We start from the raw sequence: 22,606 nt of genomic DNA on the forward strand, positions 1-22,606 counted from the left end.
GAGACCCTAATGGAAAATCCATTCCGCATTTTTATTGCAACTGTACTTGTACCCTAATGTTTTCTAATGGAGCCCATGCAAGTCAATTGACATTCCTGGCTCCCATGATTTCCAATGGGCCTTCCAGCGTCTCCCATTGTTTCCAATGGGCAATCCTGTCCTTCCTTCTAGTACATCCCCTCAGCGATTCGAGATGGGCTTCTTAGGGAAACCGCCGAGTCTGCACAGACCGTTCCTTGTACCTAACCGATTCTGCTTTTTCTTTTTTTAAACAAAAATCCATCTCCGGATTGTGATTGATTTGAAACGTGCCCCGTTTTAAAGCTTTTTATTGAACCCAGCGTCCCTTAAAATAACCTGATCCAGTTCAAAACTCTCTTCTTGAACTGCGCTTGGCAAGTAGGAGTCTTGGATTAAAGGGGTGAAACAAGCGGGAAATCTCACAATCGGCTTCCCCTTTTCCAGTCAGCTGCTGGAAACCTGCCCCAAGAGAATTGCAGCAGCCTCTGGGTCGTGGACCCCGAGTCCCCCACCCGTGCATCCTGTTTATCTGCCCTGCGAAGCACAGAGGACCGTTTCCTGGAAATGTCCTGCCTTGCTCTGACCCCATCCCCCAGCCAGCCGGCTTTCCCTCCACCCCACCCCCCTCTCCCCGGCAGGAGGAGGACTGGAACCTGGCAGAACATTTCCCCGCTGCCTGCCTCGCTCCCAGGCACCGGGTAAACAGGGAAGCAGCAGCTCGGTGGCGCCACCCAGCGCCCCCCCCCCTTCCGAGCCCGGACGGATCCCCCCTCCCCGCAGAGCTCACCGCAGCGACTTCCCTGAAGGATGAGGCTTCAGTGCCTGTTCATCGCCTGCCTCTTCGTTGCACCCGCGGTTCTCGCTGAGGCTAGGACATGTAAGTAAAGTCGGTCGGCACGGCCAACTTTCCGGGAAAGTTTTTTTTAAACCCCCCCCCCCATCCATCCCCACGCCTCTGATTGATTTGGATCTGTGTCATTCCCTCGTCCTCCAGATGGCTGCTTGTACTCCGCAACGAGCAAAACCGTTATTCCCACCCTTGCTAAATGTATACTTTCTCTAGGGAACGCATTTCTGCAGGCCTTCCGCACGCTGCAGCCTGGTTCTGAGCCTTTGACTCAGAAGTAAATCCGATTCTGCTCGATGGGCTTTAAGCTCTGGGAAACGACTGCAGTCACGTCTCAGGTCAGGTGTGCTCTGCTGATTTCCCTCAGAAGAGAGGCGAAGCTCTGCCTGATTTGGGCTCTGGCAAGGCCCCCTTCTCCCTTCTCTTCTGCCGAAGTAATCAGGTTTGTTTGTGCGCAGATGAGCTTGGGGCTGGGGGCAATCAATGCGCAGACGAAGTAATTAGTAACACTAGGAGAGGGGAGCTTTTTTTTCTGACTGGGGTGAAATAACCAGGGCATGAAGAACAGCTTGGTCGACATAGTGCTGAAGAGTTTTTATGCAACATTTGGAAGAGCATGGAAAACTCATCACGTTTTTGCACCAGGTCTCTCCTCCGCCCCAACTTGTTGCCCCGGTGACCTTTTTCATTTGTCAGTTTCTTTTTCAGCATCCACTCCTTTCTCCCACATAGGCACCTCTGCAGTAACCACTGTGGTCCATCTAATTCTGTATCCTAACTGAGCCCTGATTAAATGCACATTTTGCATCTACGGTTAGCATAAGTAGCAAAGGGATCAAGAGGAGGACAAGAATTCACAAGAGGAAGCTGTAGAATTCAGGACATACACCAATCCTGAATGTGCCCCATGGGACAGTCTCCAATATATTATCAACCCTGCCCCTTTGTGCCGCAATCATCACCCAGCTGTCCAGACCTTTCAGGTAGCAAAACCCAGCTCCCATGTCGAACAACTTCCAGATATATGATGGATAGCAGTGGAGGTAGAGGCCAAATGGTAGGTGTCTGCAACCTATGGCTCTAGAGCCAAGTGGGGCTCAGTACAGACACAAATACAGCTCTTCCAAAAAGAAAATGAAGATATATTTGAGGGGTAGGTGGGATACAAAAATAACCAGTATGTGAAGTGAGTGGCAGACGATTTTCATGGGGTTAAAGGGCTTCTTAGAGATGCTTTAAAGAATGGGAACAATAGAGGTGAACATTTGCCAGTAAACCAAGTGTTGAACCATGTGCACATTTATGCCAGCACACTAAAGCAATTTATGTATTTTATACCCTGCCTTCCTCATTCTCCTTGCCATTTTCTCTTCACAACAACCCTTGAGGTAGATTAATCTGAGAGTATGATTGGCCCAAGGTCACCTGGCAACTTTCTGTGGCAGTGAGGGGATTCAAACCTGCATCTATCAGATCCTAGTCAGTGCTCTAACCACTACACTACAGTGTCTCTCACTGTGCAGGGTTCTCCTGTGTTTATTATTGTGAGACTTCGTGTGTACCACTTCCCAACAAAAGACACACGACAACTAGTGTTTGGACTGCATGTCAGTTATCAGTATCGTTAAGTTGCATATTTTCAACTTTTTGCTCTAAATTTTCAGTGTTGCCAACCTTCAGGTTCCTTAGAATTACAATTGATCTCCAGACTACAGAGATTAATTCCCCTGGAGGAAATGGCAACTTTAGAGGGTGGACTGTATGACATCACATCCCGGCTGAACTCCCTGCCCAAACTCCATAAATTCCCAGCCTGGCGTTGGAAGCCCTGTTTGGCTCTAAATAATAAAAGGTTGGGAACCCCCTGCTCTGGCTCTTTAAAGATCTTCAGGGGACCAGAGGGCAGAGGTGCATGGAGGCAAGGAAGTGTGGCACTTAAGGTATCTATTAGAGAAAACTTCAGAACAGGATTACAGCTGAGCATCACAAAGATAAAAGTGATGACTACTGAGGAATTACACAAGTTTATGATTAGTAATGAAGAAATTGCAAAAGTTAAAGATTTTCTATTCCTTGGCTCATCATCAACCAAAAGGGAGACTGCAACCAAGAAATCAGAAGGTGATTGAGACTTGGAAGGGCAACCCTAAAGGAACTAGAAAAGATCCTTAAATGTAAGGATGTGTCACTGAAGATCAAGATACTATAGTATTCCCCATTACTATGTGTTCATGTGAAAGCTGGACAATGAAAAAAGCTGAAAAGAAGCAAATGTGTGCATTTGAAATGTGGTGTTGAAGGAGAGTTTTACAGATAGCATGGCCCGTCAAAAAGACCAAGTGGGTTCTACATCAAATCAAGTCTGAAGCTAAAACGACCAAATTGAGACTATTGTACTTTGATCACATCATGAAAAGACAAGACTTGCTGGGGGGGGGGGGGACAAAAATGTCTAGGGGAAAAATTGGAGGCAAGAAGAAAAGAGGAAGACCCAGCATGAGATGGACTGACTCCACAAAGAAAGCCACAACCTTCACTTTGCAAGATCTAAGCAAGGCTGTTAACGACAGGACCTTTTGGAGCTCATTAATAATTTACAGATTCACTGTAAGTTAGAAACTACTTCCACAGTGCACAACTCACATGTAGACAAGACAATTCAGTTGTGAATTATGCTGTAGTGCATCAATAATACACTATCCAACAATGAGTGGGTTCAGCCTGGAAGGAAAGACGCTAGTACCTCATGCAGATTTTCCTATCACTTCAAGCAGTGTGATGGGAAAATTCCAGCAAGTCATTTCTTGCAGTTTTTGAAGACAAAGGAGCACTCTCAGGATCTGAATTTGACAATCTGTTGATGTATTACGTAAGCACTTAAATTAATATATTTTGTTCTGATATTGAACCTCTAAAAGGATTATTCTGCTGTTGTTAATCGTGGTTGCCCAAAAACAAACCCAGTCAGTCTATTTTGACTTCTTCTCTGTGGGACAGTTTCAGCAGTATAAAAGAGGTCTGTTCTGCTTCACAAAAAGTTTTGAGTACATTGATGAGCTAAGTCTTCCATTCTTGTTTATTTGTCACTTAAAGTCACTTCTAATCTTAAAGCAAAAATCAGATTCATATGATCTTTGTTGGCCAAAACAAAATAATTCAACAAATGGAGTGATAATCTTAATACATACTGAATGGCATTAAAAATGATGTACAATACAGCAATTGAGATTCGAAAAGCTGCATGAGCGATCCAATTATACAAGATTCTTCAGATGAAGGTGTTCACAGATAAGTTTTTTTAAAAAAAGAATTACGATGTCATATGACAGAAAAGGTTAATTGATTTATAATCTGTACAAATTGTGTTTACCATGGAGTATTAAAATTCCATGTAATTTCGGGAAGAGTAGTGTTTAAATACTGTAAATCATAACATGTTAACCTGATGTTAAGATGTACAACTTGATCCCATGTCTGTAGCACAGGAAGAGAGTAGCTTGATGTACAGTGTGGCTGTGACCCTCAAACATCTGTACCAGTACTTTGAACTTTGGGTTGATAAAAGGTTACTCTTTACTTGCTTGAGCTGTGTTGCAGTCAATAGAAAGTCCCCTGTTGACTTGAGAAAGGTGGTGAGGTCTGTTATCTTTTCTGTGTTTGATTGGATGGGGTCAAAGACTCATTTGATTTGCAACCTTCTGTGTGGTATAGAGGAGTTATTTTAAGTGGGAAAATGTTCTGTTGCTTGAATTTAAAAAAATTGACCTAAAATGTTGGTAAGCTATGTGTATCATTTATTTAAGGATGATGATATTCTCCTTTTCCAGAGAATAGAATTTGCCCTCAAGGTGGCTAGCTGTGTAAATCAATAAACCAATAAAATTGTCAATGAAGCAAAAAAAAAAAAAGCAAAAGGAGCACAGCAGGATGAAAAGTAACACTGCAGTAATACATTTAAAGTTAAATTTAACCTCAAGCAGCAGTCGACAGCAAACTCCAAGAGTAAACACCTAAAATATAGCCTTAAAGCAGCATAAAATAATATAGTTAAAAAAACCTTAGAAAGTCAAATGAGGCTAAGAACTTGTCTATTTCTGTTGTCTTGGGTTATCTATAGTTGCTTGCCAGAACTTGCAGAAGCAGTAGGATGGAGCAACCTTGGAGTCCTTCCTTATTTTGCAACATGATTCTGCAAGTGACTTCTCAGTGGCAATGGTATGGCATTCCTAAAAAAAATTCCTGTACTGAGATAAACTTGCTGCAGAGAGATAGCATAGGTGCTGTTCACCACCTTGTATAATAATGGGGCTTTTCTGCAGGATTTATTTTCTGGGGGGCAGGGGGCATATTTTCCAGGTTGGACCTTCCCTCACAAATACACAATGAGAGGCATCACATTGCCACCAGCAAGCTACATTCAATTGTGGTCTGGGGTGTTTACTTGTATGCAGTGTTCCCTCTAAGCTGTGAAGTCTTGTGAGTAAAAATTCTACTTTGTGAGCTACTGGCATTAAAGTTGTGATTGAGCGATTTGGCTACTGCATAAATTAGTTTGATCTGGAGCCATCCTTCCTGAGCTAAGACAAAAATGTGTGAGCCAGAAGCTAAAAAACTGTGAGCTAGCTCACACTAACTCAGAGGGAACACTGCTTGTCTGTATTATTTAATTTATTTCATCTGTCTCTGTAATCACAGTTTAAGTGTGCCAGCCTAGTGTTTGAATGAGCCGGTTTCTTGCTATCAGCAGGTCTGATCAAAAGAGTACAAATAACTTCCAAGAATGGAGTCTTTCTCCTCCAACACCTCCTGGCAAGCATCTTGTGATCTAGTTGATTTCACTTCCAAGTGGGACAGATGGCTCCTGTTCTCGATTTACTCTGTTTTTTGTGAAACTGACTGGGCCAGAAAGTGGCTGTTTGTGAGGAACTGCTTGTAAGGAAGAGTTCCAGCCTTCATAGGATCATTCTTAAGGATTCCAGCTGTGGTGGTGTGGGTTGTTTTTTTTTTGGGGGGGGGTATTTAATTTAAAAAATCCTGGTTATTTTCCTGGTCTTTATGCAGATCTATCTCCCATGTCCCTCAGAATCTTGACTGTAAATCTTGACTCTACAGAATTGCTTGATTGTAGAACAATGGGTTCAATGCCAGATGTTTGCTTTTATCAAGTTTTATCACAGCATCATGCCTCAGAGTTCCTGGTCCGAAAACGTCGGTCAAATTCCTTTATGGAAGAAAGTAAGAAGGGAAATCTGGAGCGGGAGTGCATTGAAGAATTGTGCAATAAGGAAGAAGCCAGAGAAGTCTTTGAAAATAACCCTGAAACTGTAAGAGTTCTTGTGTTAATAAACTAATATATATTGACCTGTTACTAAGGAGGGACCTAATGCTGGCAGAACAGACATTTGTATATACACTTGGAGTGTTCAAGATACATCAATATGCATGTATATTTATATAATTGTAATTTCCCAAACAAATACCAGAAGGTTATTTCAAGGCTGGGAAATACTGCAAATTACTAGGGGGGTACACAAATACTTGGGTGGCTGGCAGTGAAGTCCATGGGAGCTTTATATTCCTTGTGTGTGATTCCTTAGGTGGTGTTCTCTAAGGTTCAACCTGCATAGCTTTCAGAGGCAGAACTTTGTGATGTATCTTCATTTTCAGTAAAAGGTTATTGGCATAATAAAATAAGGTAATAGTAAAGAGCACAAGGTGTAATCTAAAGAATTCCCTAGTTCAAATTGCATCTCAGCCTTGAAATCAATTGGAAGCCTTCAGGGAAGCTGTCATTTCCTTATTTATGTTTATATCCTGCCATTCTTGCTTCCTGAAATGCAAGCCAGTTTATGTGGGGGTTCCCAGAGTCTTTCTGGGCGCCGCAGATGCACACCTGCTTAGCTTCAGCAGGGCTACTGATCACATACCTTTTAGTCACACTCTGCAAGGCTTTAACCCGATCTGCAAGGCTTTAATAGAGGTGTAATAATGCTGTTCTGCTTAACAAGGGTGTTGTCAGGACTGGCGAGAGAAAATGTGTGATGTGCATGGAGCACTGAAAAATCAGTGTATGACTTAAGTATTTATATTTTCCCCATGAAAATCCAAAACAAATTACAACATCATTCTTCCCATCTCCATTATCCCCAAAGTGACCCCGTGACATAGATTAGGGTGATAGTGACAAATGCAAGGTCCCGTAGCAAACTCACATGGAGCAGTGGGGATTGAACCTGGGTCTCTCAGCTGTTAGTCTAATACTATATCTCCTAGTCGAATATGATAGTCTAATACTATACTGGGTATAGCATTTGGGGCTGCAGCAGAACAGAGGAAGTGGAGAAGTCCCACTCTGCTGTTGGAAACCCTTTCCAATCAGTAATAATTTTGCTTAGCATCTAATCCATAGCAGAATATGATCATGGAATACCATTATGATGGATAACTTTGGGTAGCATTTACTATAAGAACATAAGAGACGCCAATGTTGGATCAGGCCAAAGGCCCATCCAGTCCAACACTCTGTGTCACACAGTGGCCAGAAATACCAGTGCCATCAGGAGGTTCACCAGTGGGGCCAGGACATTAGAAGCCCTACCACTGTTGACCCCGCCCCCCAAGCACCAAGATGACAGAGCATCACTTGCCCCAGAGTCCCTATCTATACCTTGTGGCTAATAGCCACTGATGGACCTCTGCTCACTTGCCCCAGCATCACTTGCCCCAGATGACAGAGCATCAGCACTTTGAATGGCATCATCTGAACATAAGCATCTGAAAGTTTAATTATAAGTCATTAGCACCATAACTGGAAAAGATAATCTTTGCTTCCGTTTTGTTTTCCTTCCCAGAGGAATATTTGCAAACTGAGGCTGTTAGGTCCCCTGCATTTCATAGAGTATATGCTTTGTGTGTTACATCAGAAAACAGCATTCTGTTAGTCGTTATCAAATAAGCAGCAAACAGTAAAAATAAATAAAATTATTTTCAATAATGTATAAAGTTATAGCACTAGTAAATGCAAATTATCTTTCAAAGCAATGCAAACAATTGAACAATGTCTCTTTTTTATTTTAACATTCTAACTGGATTTTTTCCCTTTTTTTAAAAAAAACAGGAGTATTTCTATCCCAGATATTTAGGTAAGTTTAGCAAAAACAAAACAAAGCATAAAATCACATGTTTATTTTTTCTCTGTTTCCATATTATCAGTTTTGTTAATTTAATCACTAAATGACTTTTAGAAGGAAATTGAAGCAGGCAAAAAGATTCTTGGTTTTTTAATTTTATTTTATATACATGTATTTATTTATTTAATTGTATTTATACCCCGCCCTCCCCGCGAATGGGCTCAGGGCGGCTTACAGACGGCACAACAGTGCATATAATATATTAGATAAAACAGGGAAAATTTAATATTATCAGATACAAGATAAAACTCCCCTACCTCTTACAAGCAGAAGGGGAGGACTAGGGCCGTAGATGGATGTTACCTGGCCCTCCAGCGGTATCGCTCTTGTGCTGGAGCGGTGGTGGTAGTGGCAGTGGCGGCTCCTACTCAAAGGCCTAGCAGAAGAGCTCCGTCTTACAGGCCCTGCGGAATTGCATGAGGTCCCGCAGGGCCCTGATCTCCTCTGGGAGCTCATTCCACCAGATAGGAGCCGCCACTGAAAAGGACCTGGCCCTCGTTGCCGCAAGCCTGGCCTCCTTGGGGCCCAGGGTCACCAGCCAGTGTTGTGACCCCGACCGAAGTGCTCTTTGGGGAATGTGTGGGGAAATGCGGTCCCTCAGGTATGTCGGACCCTGGCCATGTAGGGCTTCAAAGGTAAGCACCAGCACTTTGAAGTGAATCCGGTATGCTATAGGTAGCCAGTGCAGCGCTTTCAGTACAGGTCGGGTGTGCTCCCACCTAGGGGCGCCCACCAACAGCCTGGCCGCAGCATTCTGCACCAGCTATAGCTTCCGGATTTGTGACAGAGGCAGCCCCATGTAGAGAGCGTTACAGTAGTCTAACCTTGAGGTGATCGTCGCGTGGATCACTGTAGCCAAGTTGTTACGGTCGAGGAAAGGAACCCACTGCCGTACCAGCCGAAAATGATAAAAGGCCGATCTAGCAGTGGCTGCCACCTGGGCCTCCATTGTTAAGGAGGGGTCCAGGAGCACTCCCAAACTCCTAACCTCCGAAGCTGGCACCAAAGGCGCCCCATCAAAGGACGGAAGCGGGAGCCCTAACCCCGATCCGGTCTGACTCAAGCACAGGACCTCTGTCTTTGCCGGGTTTAATTTCAGCCTGCTCCGTCTGAGCCACCCAGCCACAGCTTGTAAAGCCCGGTGCAGATCTTCTAGGTTGGAGTCCAACTGGCCGCCCAACATCAAATAGTCCATTTGATTATATATAGTTCATGTTTCTCACTGGGACTCAAGGCACATTACGCAGAGTAAGTCGATACAATCAACAGTGTGGGACATGGAATAGACAGTGCAGTAGGATTTAGATTGTAGGACTGTGGAACCAGCCAGAAATATGAACAGAATTGAAGCAAAACATGGATATTAATATGATGTGTTACATGATACAAAATTAGATGATAGGATCCTACTTATAGTAACAGACAATACAAATTTTGTACCATCGTATAGACAACAGTCCCTAACTCTTTACTCAAATATCTTACTGAGCTGTTTTGTTACAGTACAACCCTATTACCTATGTAGAAAAAGTCCTCTTGAGTTATTCATTTTTTGCAGTTTGTGGAACGCCAGGGCAGTGGGAGGTTTCCTGACCTCATCAAGCAGGCTATTCCATAAGGTGGGGGCTGCAGTAGAGAATGGACATGTACAGGCAGTTGTTAATTTTGCCCATTTCAGACCCCTTGGGAGAGAATTTGGGAGAAGTTCTGTCTGCACCATGTTTCCTAAGGACAGAACCAATATATGCTGTTTCTTGATCATTTTACTGCTTTTTTAACAACACAGTTGTGGGTGCTGCAGTGTAAAGGTGGATACTGTTTGCAGGGAAGCTGGACTGTTTAATTCTCAATACTCAATTATTTCTCTTTATGCTGTTTCACTGCTGAAAATTAGTACTCCCCAGCTGTTTTTATCCTAGCTGGAGAAAATATAAGGCTAACCATAAATTAGCCCACCCAGCGGTTTGAAAGCCGAAGTAACTGACGGCGAGTAGATAAATGGGAACCTACCCTTAGAAGGGTAGGGGGCACCCTACTCTACGGAGGTGTGTGGAAGGCGGCGGCGACAGCTGCATCAGGACATCGGCTGCAGCAGAATACCGGAGGTGGCGGCATGGCGTCGAGGCAGCAGCAAGCAGTAGCAGCATAGCCGAAAAGGAGTGATCCCTGGTGGCCAGCGGCAGAAACAGCAGGCGGCTGTCGTCAGCAGAGGCGAAGGCACAGCGACGTCATCCAAGGGTGCGGCGGAGCCTGAAGGACGCAGCCGGGCCGGAGGAGGACATCACCTGTGTACCAGACCGCCTGACTGCCTAAGCGCCAGGAAAAGAACATCTAGCTGCCGGGAATGGAGCCAAAAAGAACAGCCGAGCCAAAAAGACATCAGCCTCCACCTGGGTGCTGGTAGGCAGCCCCACCCATAGAATCAATGTGGCCTTAGTTAGGGTTTAATTGTGACTAGCACCCCATATGTAAACCACCCAGAGACCCCCATGGGGGTTAGGGCGGTATATCAAATCGAAGTGATAAATAAATAAATAAATAAATAAATTTTGCCAGTGCAGGTAAAAGCATCTTGGGAGTGGTGATTGCTCGTGCAAAATGTATGGAGGAAGAGTTAAATATTGTCTCACTGAACAGATACAAAACTGACAAAAATCCTCGTTCCAGCACTCAGATAATCCTGCAACTGCTAGGGCTACTTCCTTTCTAGGGGTCCTAACAAGCTGAGTTGGTACCGCTCTCTCCATGGAGTTGTTCAGCAACCTCAACAACAGATAATAGAAATTGCTGTGGGTGTTTGTTTTCTCCTCCAGCCTAGAGTTCTTAATGTTGCCTCCAAGTGTTCCTGGCTGCTGTCCCATTTGGGATAGCTCCACAAAGGAGCAGCTTTTACACAGTTTGGGGGGGGGGGCTGCATCAAGTTTTCCCAGTGGGCATAGCAGTTATGGGCCTAATTTAAAGACATATTGGGAGGCTATCTGTTATCCTCTCTTACAACTTAATTCAAGGAATGACTGGAATTAAGTCCCACTAAGTTTTATGGGATCTGCTACATGCATAGCTTCAGTCTTTACAAGTCCCACTAAGTTTCATGGGATCTGCTACATGCATAGCTTCAGTCTTTACAAGTTGAAATTGACTTCATATTTATCCCCCACATCTTGCAACCAGAACATGGCTATTATGGCCAAATATCATGGTTTTTCTAGGAAGGACTACAGCCAATAGCCTGGAGGAAAAAAGTGTCCTTTCCCTTTAATACAGGCTTAATTTACTAGGTGATGCCATTAACCTCCGTGCCATGAAAAGATTCCATACATTAAACCTCTATTCTTGAGGCTTGTTGGCATCTGTAGCCGAAGTTGCTTGAAGGTGCTTCGTACCATAGATAGCACCATAGCTAATACTTGGCATCCATCAGCTCTATCAAAATCTGCAACTGGAGACTTGAACTCTTGGGAGCGTGCAACCTATCCAGAGGAGACCGAATCTCAATTTCATTGGCAACTATGTCATCAAAGAAAAATGTACGGGCGAATTAATTTTTGCTTTGGCATATTTTTTCATGGGGTTGAGCTATCAAGAATGATAAACAAAGGCAATACAAAAATACATTTATCATGAAGTTTAGAGTATAAGATTATATGAACTCTAATAACATACATGAACTCCTTTTATCACCAGTTACTATAGACATGTAGAAGTCAATGGAATTTGCTCTGAAGGTGGTATGGCTTTTAGTTTCTTTTAGTCCCACAACCAGTTATAAGCTTTAAAATATTCTGTCCCTTCAGAACCTGTTTTAGGACTGATTTGTATAACGGGGGGGAGGGGATCATTTGACTTGTACTGGGATTCAGCTCCTTCTAATTTAAACTGCAGGAGGAATTGCACTCTTCATTGCTCCCACAGGAACAAAATTTCCCTGTTCACAGAAAGCTGACATGACAGGGAGAAGCCTTCTCACTTTTATCCTATTTGCCTTCAAAAATTTCTCTGCCTGCAGTCTAAAGTTATAATCCAGGGAGTAATTAAGCTCTTTGCATTTTAACTGTTTGCATTGTCACTATTTGTAAACTTTTTAATGCTTTGACAGACTGCCTGGCCTCTCACCGAGCAGGACTTTTCAGGACAATTCCAGTGACTTCTTCAGATGTTCCAGTGGACCTAAGGTCTTGTGTGAAGGGTAAGCTTTTGTAATCATATACCCATGAAGAACTGCAGGGACTGGGAGGAAGAATCTCATTTGTGCCTCCCTGCCCCTTCTACTACTCACTGCTTCTTTCTGCCCCTGCTTACTGTTGCGTTCTTGTTCTGGATGCTAAGATTGGGGTGTGGAGGTTAACCCCATGTTGTTGTTTTCTACAGAGTTAGTTTTTCTAGATCTAGGGGCTCCTTCCTTCACAGATTCTATTCTATTTTGTATGTGGGGAGGACACAGGGACATCAAGTATGTGTAGAGGCACTCTTATCGGCATGCTACTGAGTGATTGGTAGGTCTGGGCAGTGTCTCTGTGGACAGTGCAGTTGCTATGATCTCAAGGCTCCTTAACCTGGGTCTTTCTTGCCAGTTCTCTTCTCTGCTGAGGCAGCATAGGAAGGATACCGCGCTGTCACAGAAGCTATCCAGTTCCCACTTACAGAGTGGGTGCTGTGAGGAAGTGAGTTTTTCTTCCTTTACTAGGATCTCTGTGTGTGCACACACGTGCGTGCATGTGTGTGCCTATTTTAAATCAAAAATAGCGCAGGTGGGGTAAAGGGAGTGGGATCCTGCCGTCTCTTATGCTTTCTACCCCATATGCTGGAGTTTGAAGTCTTTCTCAGTTACCTGGACTGAGAGAAAAATTCTGAAAGTAATAGATTGATAGAATTACTCAAGGAGGTGGCACAGTTTAACTTTCCTAGCTTACAGTTTCTAGTTTTGTTTAAAAAGAGATTTCCCCAGCCTGTTGTGTTGTTGTTTTGTTTTACATATGAATGGGAGCTTTCATGTTCTTTCCTTGCTGGAGCTGATAGCAGCTGGAGGGGGTACAATTTATGTCAGGGGGATGGCAAAAGCCACTTTTACATGAAGGTAAAAATGTTAAGATATCTTCAGTATTTGATCCTTACTGATCTCCCATGTAGAGGGAGGTCTCAGATCCTCAACTGTAGTTCTCTTAAGTTGTAACTGGTTTGGCCTGATCTTCCACTAAGAAGACAAAACCATTTGATCTATTTTTCCCACAGTCTGCTCTGCAACAGCCTGATTGCCTTTCAGAATATGCAGGCAAAAACGTTGGTTCAGCTCCCCTCCAGATAGTCTGCTTATCATGGGGCGGAGGAGGGGGATGGAACAGAGCTTCTCCTTCTCCCCCCCCCCCCGCCCCAGTTTCCATCTATTGCTTTCCTACAGCAGAATTTTGCTCCTATTCTCTGCAAGCTTGGTGCCCATCAGAGGGAGAGGAACATAGGCTTTGCTTCTGTTCCACCTCCCAGAATGTATCAAGCAAGCATTAGTCCCTGCGCAAGTAAGTGCAATCCGAGAACAGGGAAGGAAATATCAAAACCAAATAAAAATGGCGACTTATATAATCAACAAAGCAACCCCCCCAAGCTAGTTGAGAAGAAACTCTGCACAAAAATGCTTGTGAAAGTGAACCACTTCAGCAGGCACATCTTCTAATTCTGCTGCTTGGAAAATTTAGATTATGTGCTGAATCACAGGTATGGATCCATCCACACAGCTCCAAAGACTTAATGACACTTAAGTCTTTTGGAAGAGCAGATAGGAATTTATGCCAGTGTTCCCATTGGACTGCAGACCCCAGACTTTGCCCCAGTGCTGCTCCAGATAATCCTCTGGCCCCCAGGACCCAAACTGCAGGAGGGCCCTGTCTATGAAGTCACTTGTGTGGCTGGATATACACTACTGTGCCATACCTGTCACCCCTATTTCCATTCCTCCACTTTGTGTAGCTGTGAAGAGCAGATTGTTCATCTGGAACTTCGGTATCATTAAAGAAGACTGGAAATTACCCCAGTCTTTTTTTCTTTTCTTTTTTAGTGATAGGATTAGTTATCTTAAATAAACTCAAGTTAGAAGGGATTTGGTTTAGATTTTTAGTTAATTTCTAAATGATTGTCTCCACTGTACATGTACTTCTGTGGTAACTGTTATTAACTAGTTGAATTTAGGATACTATTTGGATATTAGCATATATGCATCATTTTGTTGTCTGTATATTGTACTCAGTTGTCATATTTTGTTGTTTTAAAAAGATGATTGTTGGCTTGTGAAGTAAATTATGTGGTTGAAACTAAATGTTCAATAGCCTCCCCGTCTAGTGTTTATATTGTTTACTAGGAATCATGCCCATTGTAGGAATGAAGACAATGGGCGCTAGTCCGGCCTCCCGGCCACAGACCCCTGGCCCCCTTCTCACCCTCTCCAGGCTCCATCTCTCAAATCTCCAGGAATTTCCCACCTGGAGTTGGCAACCCTATCTCTTTCCCAGCCAAGCATCAACCAACCTTCACTTCCCCCTCACTGATCAGCTGTCCACCCCTCCCCCCACCAGCAGCCCCCACCGTGCTCTGAAAACCTGACTGCCATAGAACCTTGGCTGTCATGGGGGGGGGCATCTCAGCAGGGTATAAGGACACAGAGTCCACCATTTTCTCCAGGGGAACTGATCTCTTCCTGTTGGACATATATAGAGAGATTAGCCACTTCTCCAAAGAGACATTTGACACAACATATTTATTCAACTGATTTAAGCAGAGCAAAGCAGTAGACTGTGCTTATAACTGGATCCGCTGTGTTCACTGGCACTTCAAATAGCTTTCACGGTGGAGACAATTCTCCAGCCCTCCAGCTGTTTCAATTTCACTGCAGTTTGCTTTAGCTTGAACAGAGAGGATATTGATTCCTGGTCCTTTTTAATTAAGAGAGTCCATCAATAGAATTTTATATTTGTTTGTGCATTTCTTTTCTCATCAATGCAATCCCAAATATAGAAGTTATCATCTAACCCCTTTATCTCTTGTTTGCATCTCGTATCTACTCATAAGTCATAAAGAAAAAAAAAGTCTTGCAAGAACACTGGAATATCCTTATATGTTTTTTGGGGGGAAACCCCCACAATTCATCAGCCCACTATCATATCCGAATGGTAGCTAGATTTAGATGCTACAGACATAAGAACATAAGAGACGCCAGTGTTGGATCAGGCCAAAGGCCCATCCAGTCCAACACTCTGTGTCACACAGTGGCCAGTCGCAGCACAATTCTTTCTCCTTTCTATCATCCATGTAAATTACCTGTTTCCGCATGGCACACAGCTGATTATCTTGACTAATAGTTCTTTCTACAGTCAACTTGTTATGAACCTGTGTAATACTTCTTTGCATCCTTGCTGTTGCATGGGTTGCACCCCCAAGAAGGTCTGCAGTGAAATGAAGTAATACTTTAGGCTCCACCATTATCCATCCTGCCCAATTGTAAAGATTTCTTGCTTTTAAAAAAATCTGCATTCATTAAGTCCCGAAAGCTGCAGAATAGCTAGTTTGTCCTTCATTCAGTCTGTCTGATCAGATTACATCCAAAATGTGTGGTGTAAGACATTATTAAGAAAATAAGGTATGCAAAGCATTCCCTCTTCCTTAACTGGAAGTACCTCTTCATGTTGCTCCTGTAACGAAATTGTCAGGTGTTTGGAAACCAATCCCAAGTGGAAGATACATGCTTATCCTTAAGCATCTGTTCCTGTTTTTGTCCTTGAGAACACAGGAGGGCAAAAAGGAACCATTGGTAATTCTCCCTCATGCAATCAGAGATGGAACACGGTTCCCAGACTGCTGCGCTAGCGTGCCTGCAGTCACAAATTAAAGTGTGTTTTTATTCATCCCTTCCCTCCCTTTCTTACTCTCATTAGAGCCTCTTGGGGGGTGGCAGGGCTGTGTGTGAGCATATTATCTCGCTGAATGGTCTCCAGTGAGGAATGCTGCTGTACTTGATGTTAATTTTATTCCTCATACGTGTCGATGTCATAAAGTAGTTGTCACAGATTACCCACTGGAGAGACACTGATGATATTACAAGCAAAAAAAAGTGTTGTAGTCGTGACTGAATATCATGGCAATCCTGTCTTTAGAATTCTGCAGTGGCTCAGGCTAAGCAGATGAGAATTGGCTTGTAGTAACAGCAGATTACCTGGAAGATCAGAGTCTCCTGCCCTGCTGTAAGTAGTTCATGCCTAAGCAACACTACAGCAAGTTAACATTCTCTCATAAGAGCTCATTAAGTGGCGAGAGGAACTGAACCACCTGATACCACCTGGCTATAACTCAGTGGCAAAGATAGATTCGGGTGAGTAGCCATGTTGGTCTGAAGCAACAGAACAATGTTTGAGTCCAGTGGCACCAATAAGACCAACAAAGTTTAGTTCTGGGTATAAGCTTTTGTGTGCATGCAATTCTTCAGCACACAAATGCTGATACCTAGAATTAAACTTTGTTAGTCTTAAAGGGGCCACTGGACTCAAACTTTGTTCAGTGGCAGAGAGTATGTTTAGCATATGCAAGGTCTCAGATTCAATCCCTGGTCTGAGAAAAGATACCAGGTTTCGTAAATGTCTCTCTGTCCCTGAGAACTGGGGCAATCAGAGCAGAAGATACTAAGATAGTCTTCTAACTCCATACAAAGCAGCCTTACATGTTCATGAATCGGTGGATCTAGAGGACAGTCACACTCTGTTCTATCAATTGTCAAGTTTTTCTTTTCAAGGAGCAAGGACAATAGAAAGAAAGGCTTGTGAAGTCCTGTTTTTGTAAGCTACCTCGCGTCTCCTTGCAGGGAAAGGTGGGATAGAAAGATTTAAATAAAGGTATCTGTTAAATAAAATGTAAATGCATCTTAGTTTTTATTCAATTTTTTTCTTACTTATAGTGCTTGCAAATGAAGAATGGTGCATTTATTTATCAGCAGTGGGGAAGTTGCCATCAGTAACACCAATGCCTATGTCCTCTGTAGGCATGATCCTCACTAAAAGTCCCCACAAGCATTAAAAGTGAATTAGGAGGGCTGCATTGACTTTGTGAAATATTGTTCTTATATAGCAAGCCTTTTCTGTTGTTCTGAATATTGCTTTAGGAACAGAAGGGACAAACAAGATTAGAAGAAGACTAATCAAAAGACTGGCGTCTTTTTTCTTCCTCTGCAGCAATTTCAGATCAATGTATTCCTCTTCCATGCAATGAAGATGGTTATAAAGAATGCAGAGATGGCCAAGCCACGTTTACCTGCCTCTGTAAGCCAGGATGGCATGGACAGAAGTGTGAAGAAGGTATAGTTTGGAATGAAACCAGTGGCAGCTGCCAGGACATTTTAAAATATATATGACAGAAAGCACAAATGAATGGGTTTTAAATAGCACTCCATACTAAACAGCAGAGTCCTGTCCAAAATAATGGTTTTGGTTTTGTTTTTTCTAGATATAAATGAATGTGAGGATCCAGTAAATAGAAATGGAGGGTGCAGTCAAATTTGTATTAATTTTCCTGGGAGCTATCGCTGTTCCTGTGAAGATGGTTACTTTATGCTTCCGAATAAACTGAACTGCAGGGGTAAGGACACTCTTATTAACGATCCCTATTCTCACATGAAGGATCACTGCCTGATCACTGTGCTTCACCTCCACACATTGCTGAATGCTCTGTTCATACGTATTCTAGAATAGGTAGTCTCATAGCTATTTAAAATACTCCAGGAAAAACATAATTGTCCAATAAACAGTTTACAGTTAACATTACCAACATGTGAAATGGCAGACTATATTATACATGGAATCTTAATGTGTATGTTTATATGCACAGGCTGCTATCTACCCACTGAACAATTTAACTTTAGAGACGTTGGAAACGGAGTTGCACAGAACCATAATTAATGTGTATGTTTATATGCACAGGCTGTTTGGGATGCCTCGCAGACTTTAGAGACCTTGGAAACGGAGTTGCACAGAACCATGACAACTCTAGCAACTCACACATTTCAACATGAAATATCTCCAAATGGACAAAAGAGGGACTGCAGTTTACCAGGCATGGGTCATGGATTTGGCATATGGATCATGTCTGGTAAACAAGGTCAATCACAACATTTGCTTGTGGTACCAAGGCTGGCAACAGGCAAGTTTCGATATGCCTGACTGAAATCTTCTATGGAACTGTGTTTCCAACATCTCCAGCACTGAAAGGGAGGACTAGTAATCTAAGACATACATACTTAGCTACTTAGCCCAAGAATCTGTTAGCCTTGTAGCCCATTCTTTTGTCAGATGGTATCTACTGGGGTTGGGAGCCTACTCCATGGGCTCAAAGCACTATCTTTTTAGCTTCTAATTGAATTCAAGTGCTGTGCCAATGCAATCTTAAGCAGAGTTACACCCTTCTAAGTAGACTGAAGCCAATGGGAAGGTTATAACTCTGTTTAGAATTGTGCTGTACATTATGACGATAGTGCTTACCTCAAAGGAAATAGATAGTTTGTGGTACCAATGGGAATATATCACTTCAAACTCTGACAACCAGAATGAGATCATTGCCCCTTTGAAAACTCTTTGTTCACATGACTATAACTTTTTTTTAAAGTAGCTTCTTCAGGTTTATTTTTGCTGTTATATATCTGCAGAGTGAGGATTGAACTTATGAAATGGATGGTGGGGTCCATGGATGTCTATGCTAGAACTAAGTTGTTCGTCTTTAAGGTGCCACTAATGTATTGTTCCTTTTTGTTTCCAAAAAGTGGCACAGTACTTCTTTGGTTTTTTGTTTTCATGTGAACCTAGAGTTTAATGTTCATATGAGCACATTTCATTGGGCAGTAGCTGATGCCTCCCAAATTTCTGATTGTCTCTTCAGCTCAATTCCACCCTTGAGGTATGTGGCAAGAAGCAAGTGCCTCAGACATGAAAAAGTATCCATTCCTTTATGTTGGAAATGAATACATGTTCTGTTTGTACAGACAGGAATGAATGCATGTTAAACCAGAACATTTGTGGGACAGCACAATGCAAGAATATTCCTGGGAAGTACGAATGTGAATGTGCAGAAGGCTATGCCTATAATTCAACTACAAAGAAATGTGAAGGTAGTTCCTAATTATTATTTTTTAAGCAGACTTTTGAGTGTCTTGGAGTGCTCACTGTCATTATTGTACCTCAATACAGTTTGGTGTAGTGGTTAGGAGCGCAGACAATCTGGGAGAACCAGGTTTGATTCCCCACTCCTCCACATGTTGGTGTGACCTTGGGTCAGTTACAAGTTGTTTCAGAGCTGTTCTCTCACAAGTAGTTCTCGAAAGAACTTTGTCAGCCCCACCTACCTCACAGGGTGTCTGTTGTGAGGAGGGGAAGCCACTCTTTCTCTATTTGCTTGCCCGGGAAACCAAAACTTACCAATTTAACAACATCTGACATTGTATAATGTATCATTTATAACTAGGGTAGGATATAAGATTGTACTATTTGGCATATTTATGGAATTAAATATATAAATGTCTTAATTTTCGATAAGAAAAATTACAACTATACCAAATACTTGAGACAGAGTTGCAGACTTCTGTTCATTTGGAATGAGTGAAATACTGTGTAAGATAGGGTTTTTCCTCATTCAAAAAGAGAAAATATGGGACATTTTTTCATTGTTCCCCCAAATTTCCCAATATTTGCATCAGAAAAAATGGGGAGGGGACTCCTTGGGGGGAAATATTTCCCCAAATTTTCCGGTTTCCCCCCCTTCCTTTCAAATCTGTCTCTATTCACAAGTAATTGAATTTTTTTGATCATGTTTAGAGCAACCATGTAGTATGTTTGCCATGTGGTTAGTAATTTCTTTTTTCCACCCTGGCTTCACAAACAAGCAGCCACTACCATTTTTTAAACATTGTTTTCCCTCCTCACCTTCTCTTTGCAACATGCCGTCTTTACAACAGCTTCTGATATTTGGTATGATTGACTTGCCTCAGTTGGCCTTAGAGTTATATAATTGAACATAGTTGGCTTTTCTATATCTAGACCCAAGGTTCCAATCATTACACCGGAGTGGTTGCCATACAAATTTATATCTAAATTTGTTGTCATGTTTTGCTAGTCTGGTATTGTCAGGGCAACACCATACCATGTGTGGCTGACACACATGAGTGTGTTATGCTAGTGTTTTCTACAGCAAACACAGAAAATGTGGGTGAAGTAGACTAAAGTTCAAGTACCAAGTCCAGGGTAGACGCCTGATTTCTTGAGAATGGTTGTATGTGAAGATGGTCCTAGATTCAGTCCTTAGCACCTATAGTTGCAAGAGTGAGGGAGTTGATGTAGGGAACTTCTGCCTAAAATGTTGAAGAGCTGCCACCAGGCAGAGTGGGCAGTACTGAACCTAGTAGACCAATGGTCTGATCAGTCTAAAACATATTCATATACTCATGTGTTTCCAGATGCACACATGTGAATACTTAGGCCGTGGTCACACGGTCCTTTTGATCGGGTTTCACACCTGTTCTCTCTCACATTTAAAATTGCTGATCAGATGCCACATCCGCCTCCCGCTTTGAAGTGGGCTCAGTCACACAATTCTCCTGGTTCCCTAGCGAGTTTTCTAACATCAGGAAAATCAAGTACTTTCTGGGTATTTGCGTTTTGAATCTGCGATTTCGCCGATCTGGACAGCCATCTTTCGTGCAATGATTGCAATTAGGTCGTCTGACCGTCCTTCACGCGATGAGGTTCTCTCCCCCCCCCAGCTTCCTCCTTTGAGCCCATGAGCAATCCTGCACTTCATATGTTCATTGCATGAACGTTCAAGCTCTTCTCTGCTGCCACCCCCCCCATCAGTCCCTAGGTTTCTTGGTTTCCAGCGAGGCTCCTCTTGCCAACCGGCTTCCTTCTCTGCCGGGTCTAATCCATCCCACTCCAGTGTCCACTGCTGCCCCCCCCCCCGATCCTGTGCACTTTCACCAAAAACAAATGTTGCTTTCCACCCCCTCTTCATGTGTTGCCGGGAAGGGGGCAGAGAAGCTGACTCTTACCCCTCTCGTCTCCAAAGCTGACCTCCTCCCTCCCCAAACGCAGAGTGGGAACTGCCACTTTCCCCCCCCCCCAGTTACCGCGGGGGAAGGCAGGTTGCTGGGAGACCCAACGTGATCATCAGCGGGCTCGGAGCAAAGTGGGAGGGGGCTGCGATGCCTCCAAGGAGCATTCTGAAGGCGGGTGGGTGCTTTCATCCGGGTTCTCTTCCCTAGCTCCCTGCTGCTGTGTGTGTTCCTTCTTCACCTCATTTAGGCTGCAGTAGACATGCCTCGCTGAGCCCAGAGCCCACCTCCCCCAGTACTGGTTCTTCCAGAACAGACTGAAAAACCGAGGGGGGGGGGGGGGGGACACACTCACAAGCAAAGCGTCTTTACTGTGACCCCCTCTTCATTGGATAATCAGTGCTATACTGCGGCTGTCCATGGAAGCTCCACTGAGCGTTTACAGCTAACAGTTGCTATCTAGACAGTGCCTGAAACCTCATTGCACGATACAAGCGGTTTGGGGAGGGATGTGTGATCATCCCAACTTGCAAAAAAATATCCCCAATCAAAAATATAGCGGGAACAAATCACTATAGGCTTGCCGTGTGACAACAGCCTTAGTGTTGGGAAGACATTATCCATATCTTACATGTTTTCTGCATTTTTTTTTCAGAATTGATGCCTAAATGTAAAGTGGAGCAACCCTTTACCAATATAGTTAAATTTTGGGTATCTTGCACCATTTTATTAAGCTGTTTTCTTCAGCACTTTATCCTCCTGTACAGATGTAGTGAGTTAGGAAACAAATGTTTTGATGTTATGGCGAAAGTGTTACTTATACCTCTGGGCACATACTCAATTTGTTGGGAAAAACACCGGTCTTCATAGTTATACAAGAAAAATAAATGCCTAGGATAGTACACAATCAATCTCTACAACATCATTATATAAATAATTTACTTCCCCACCTGCCTCCCCAGTGGGGACACAAAGCGGTTTACATCTTTCTGCTTTTCTCCATTTTATTCTCACAACAACTCTGTAAGAGTGTGTGACTGACCCAAGAGTACGCAGCAAGCTTCCATGGCATACCTGGGTCTCCCAAATTCTGGTCTGACAATCTAACCACTGCACAACACTGACTATGTAGACACAGTTATCCGTTATTCTTTTTTTTTTTTGCTGTCAAGTTGCAGCCAACTTGCTGCGACCCCATAGGGTTTTCAAGGCAAGAGATGTTCAGAGATGCTTGCCCATTGCCTGCCTCTGCATAGTGACCCTGGTGTTCTTTAATGGTGTCCCATCCAAATACTGACTAGGGCTGACCCTGCTTAACTTTCAAGATCTGACAAGACCGGGCTAGCCGGGGCTGTCCAGGTTAGGCAGACATAGATGTAGACATAAAATCACTGCTCAGTATATTTTTTTCCTATTGTGACACTGGTGTTTTAGATACAGGCATTGTAAAATTTGTGCTTTATGTTGATGCCTGTGTGATCTTCT

The 22,606-nt window shown here is 43.2% G+C and overlaps 1 protein-coding gene across 1 annotated transcript in view; it reads left to right on the forward strand.

Annotated features, from left to right (window-relative positions):
* The first annotated feature begins 670 nt into the window (after window positions 1-670).
* PROS1 (protein S (alpha)) overlaps window positions 671-22,606 on the forward strand; it is a 40,339-nt gene continuing 18,403 nt past the window's right edge. Inside the window, exons 1-7 of the mRNA XM_015420522.1 lie at window positions 671-898; window positions 6,035-6,192; window positions 7,986-8,010; window positions 12,155-12,244; window positions 17,262-17,384; window positions 17,533-17,664; window positions 19,061-19,186. Of these exons, the coding sequence (XP_015276008.1) occupies window positions 829-898; window positions 6,035-6,192; window positions 7,986-8,010; window positions 12,155-12,244; window positions 17,262-17,384; window positions 17,533-17,664; window positions 19,061-19,186 (724 nt within the window). The 5' untranslated portion in view covers window positions 671-828. The remainder of the gene's footprint in view (window positions 899-6,034; window positions 6,193-7,985; window positions 8,011-12,154; window positions 12,245-17,261; window positions 17,385-17,532; window positions 17,665-19,060; window positions 19,187-22,606) is intronic.

The sequence above is a fragment of the Gekko japonicus genome, unplaced genomic scaffold (genome assembly GCF_001447785.1).
Source record: "Gekko japonicus isolate JY-2015 unplaced genomic scaffold, Gekko_japonicus_V1.1 scaffold606, whole genome shotgun sequence".
Classification (NCBI taxonomy): Eukaryota; Metazoa; Chordata; class Lepidosauria; order Squamata; family Gekkonidae; genus Gekko; species Gekko japonicus.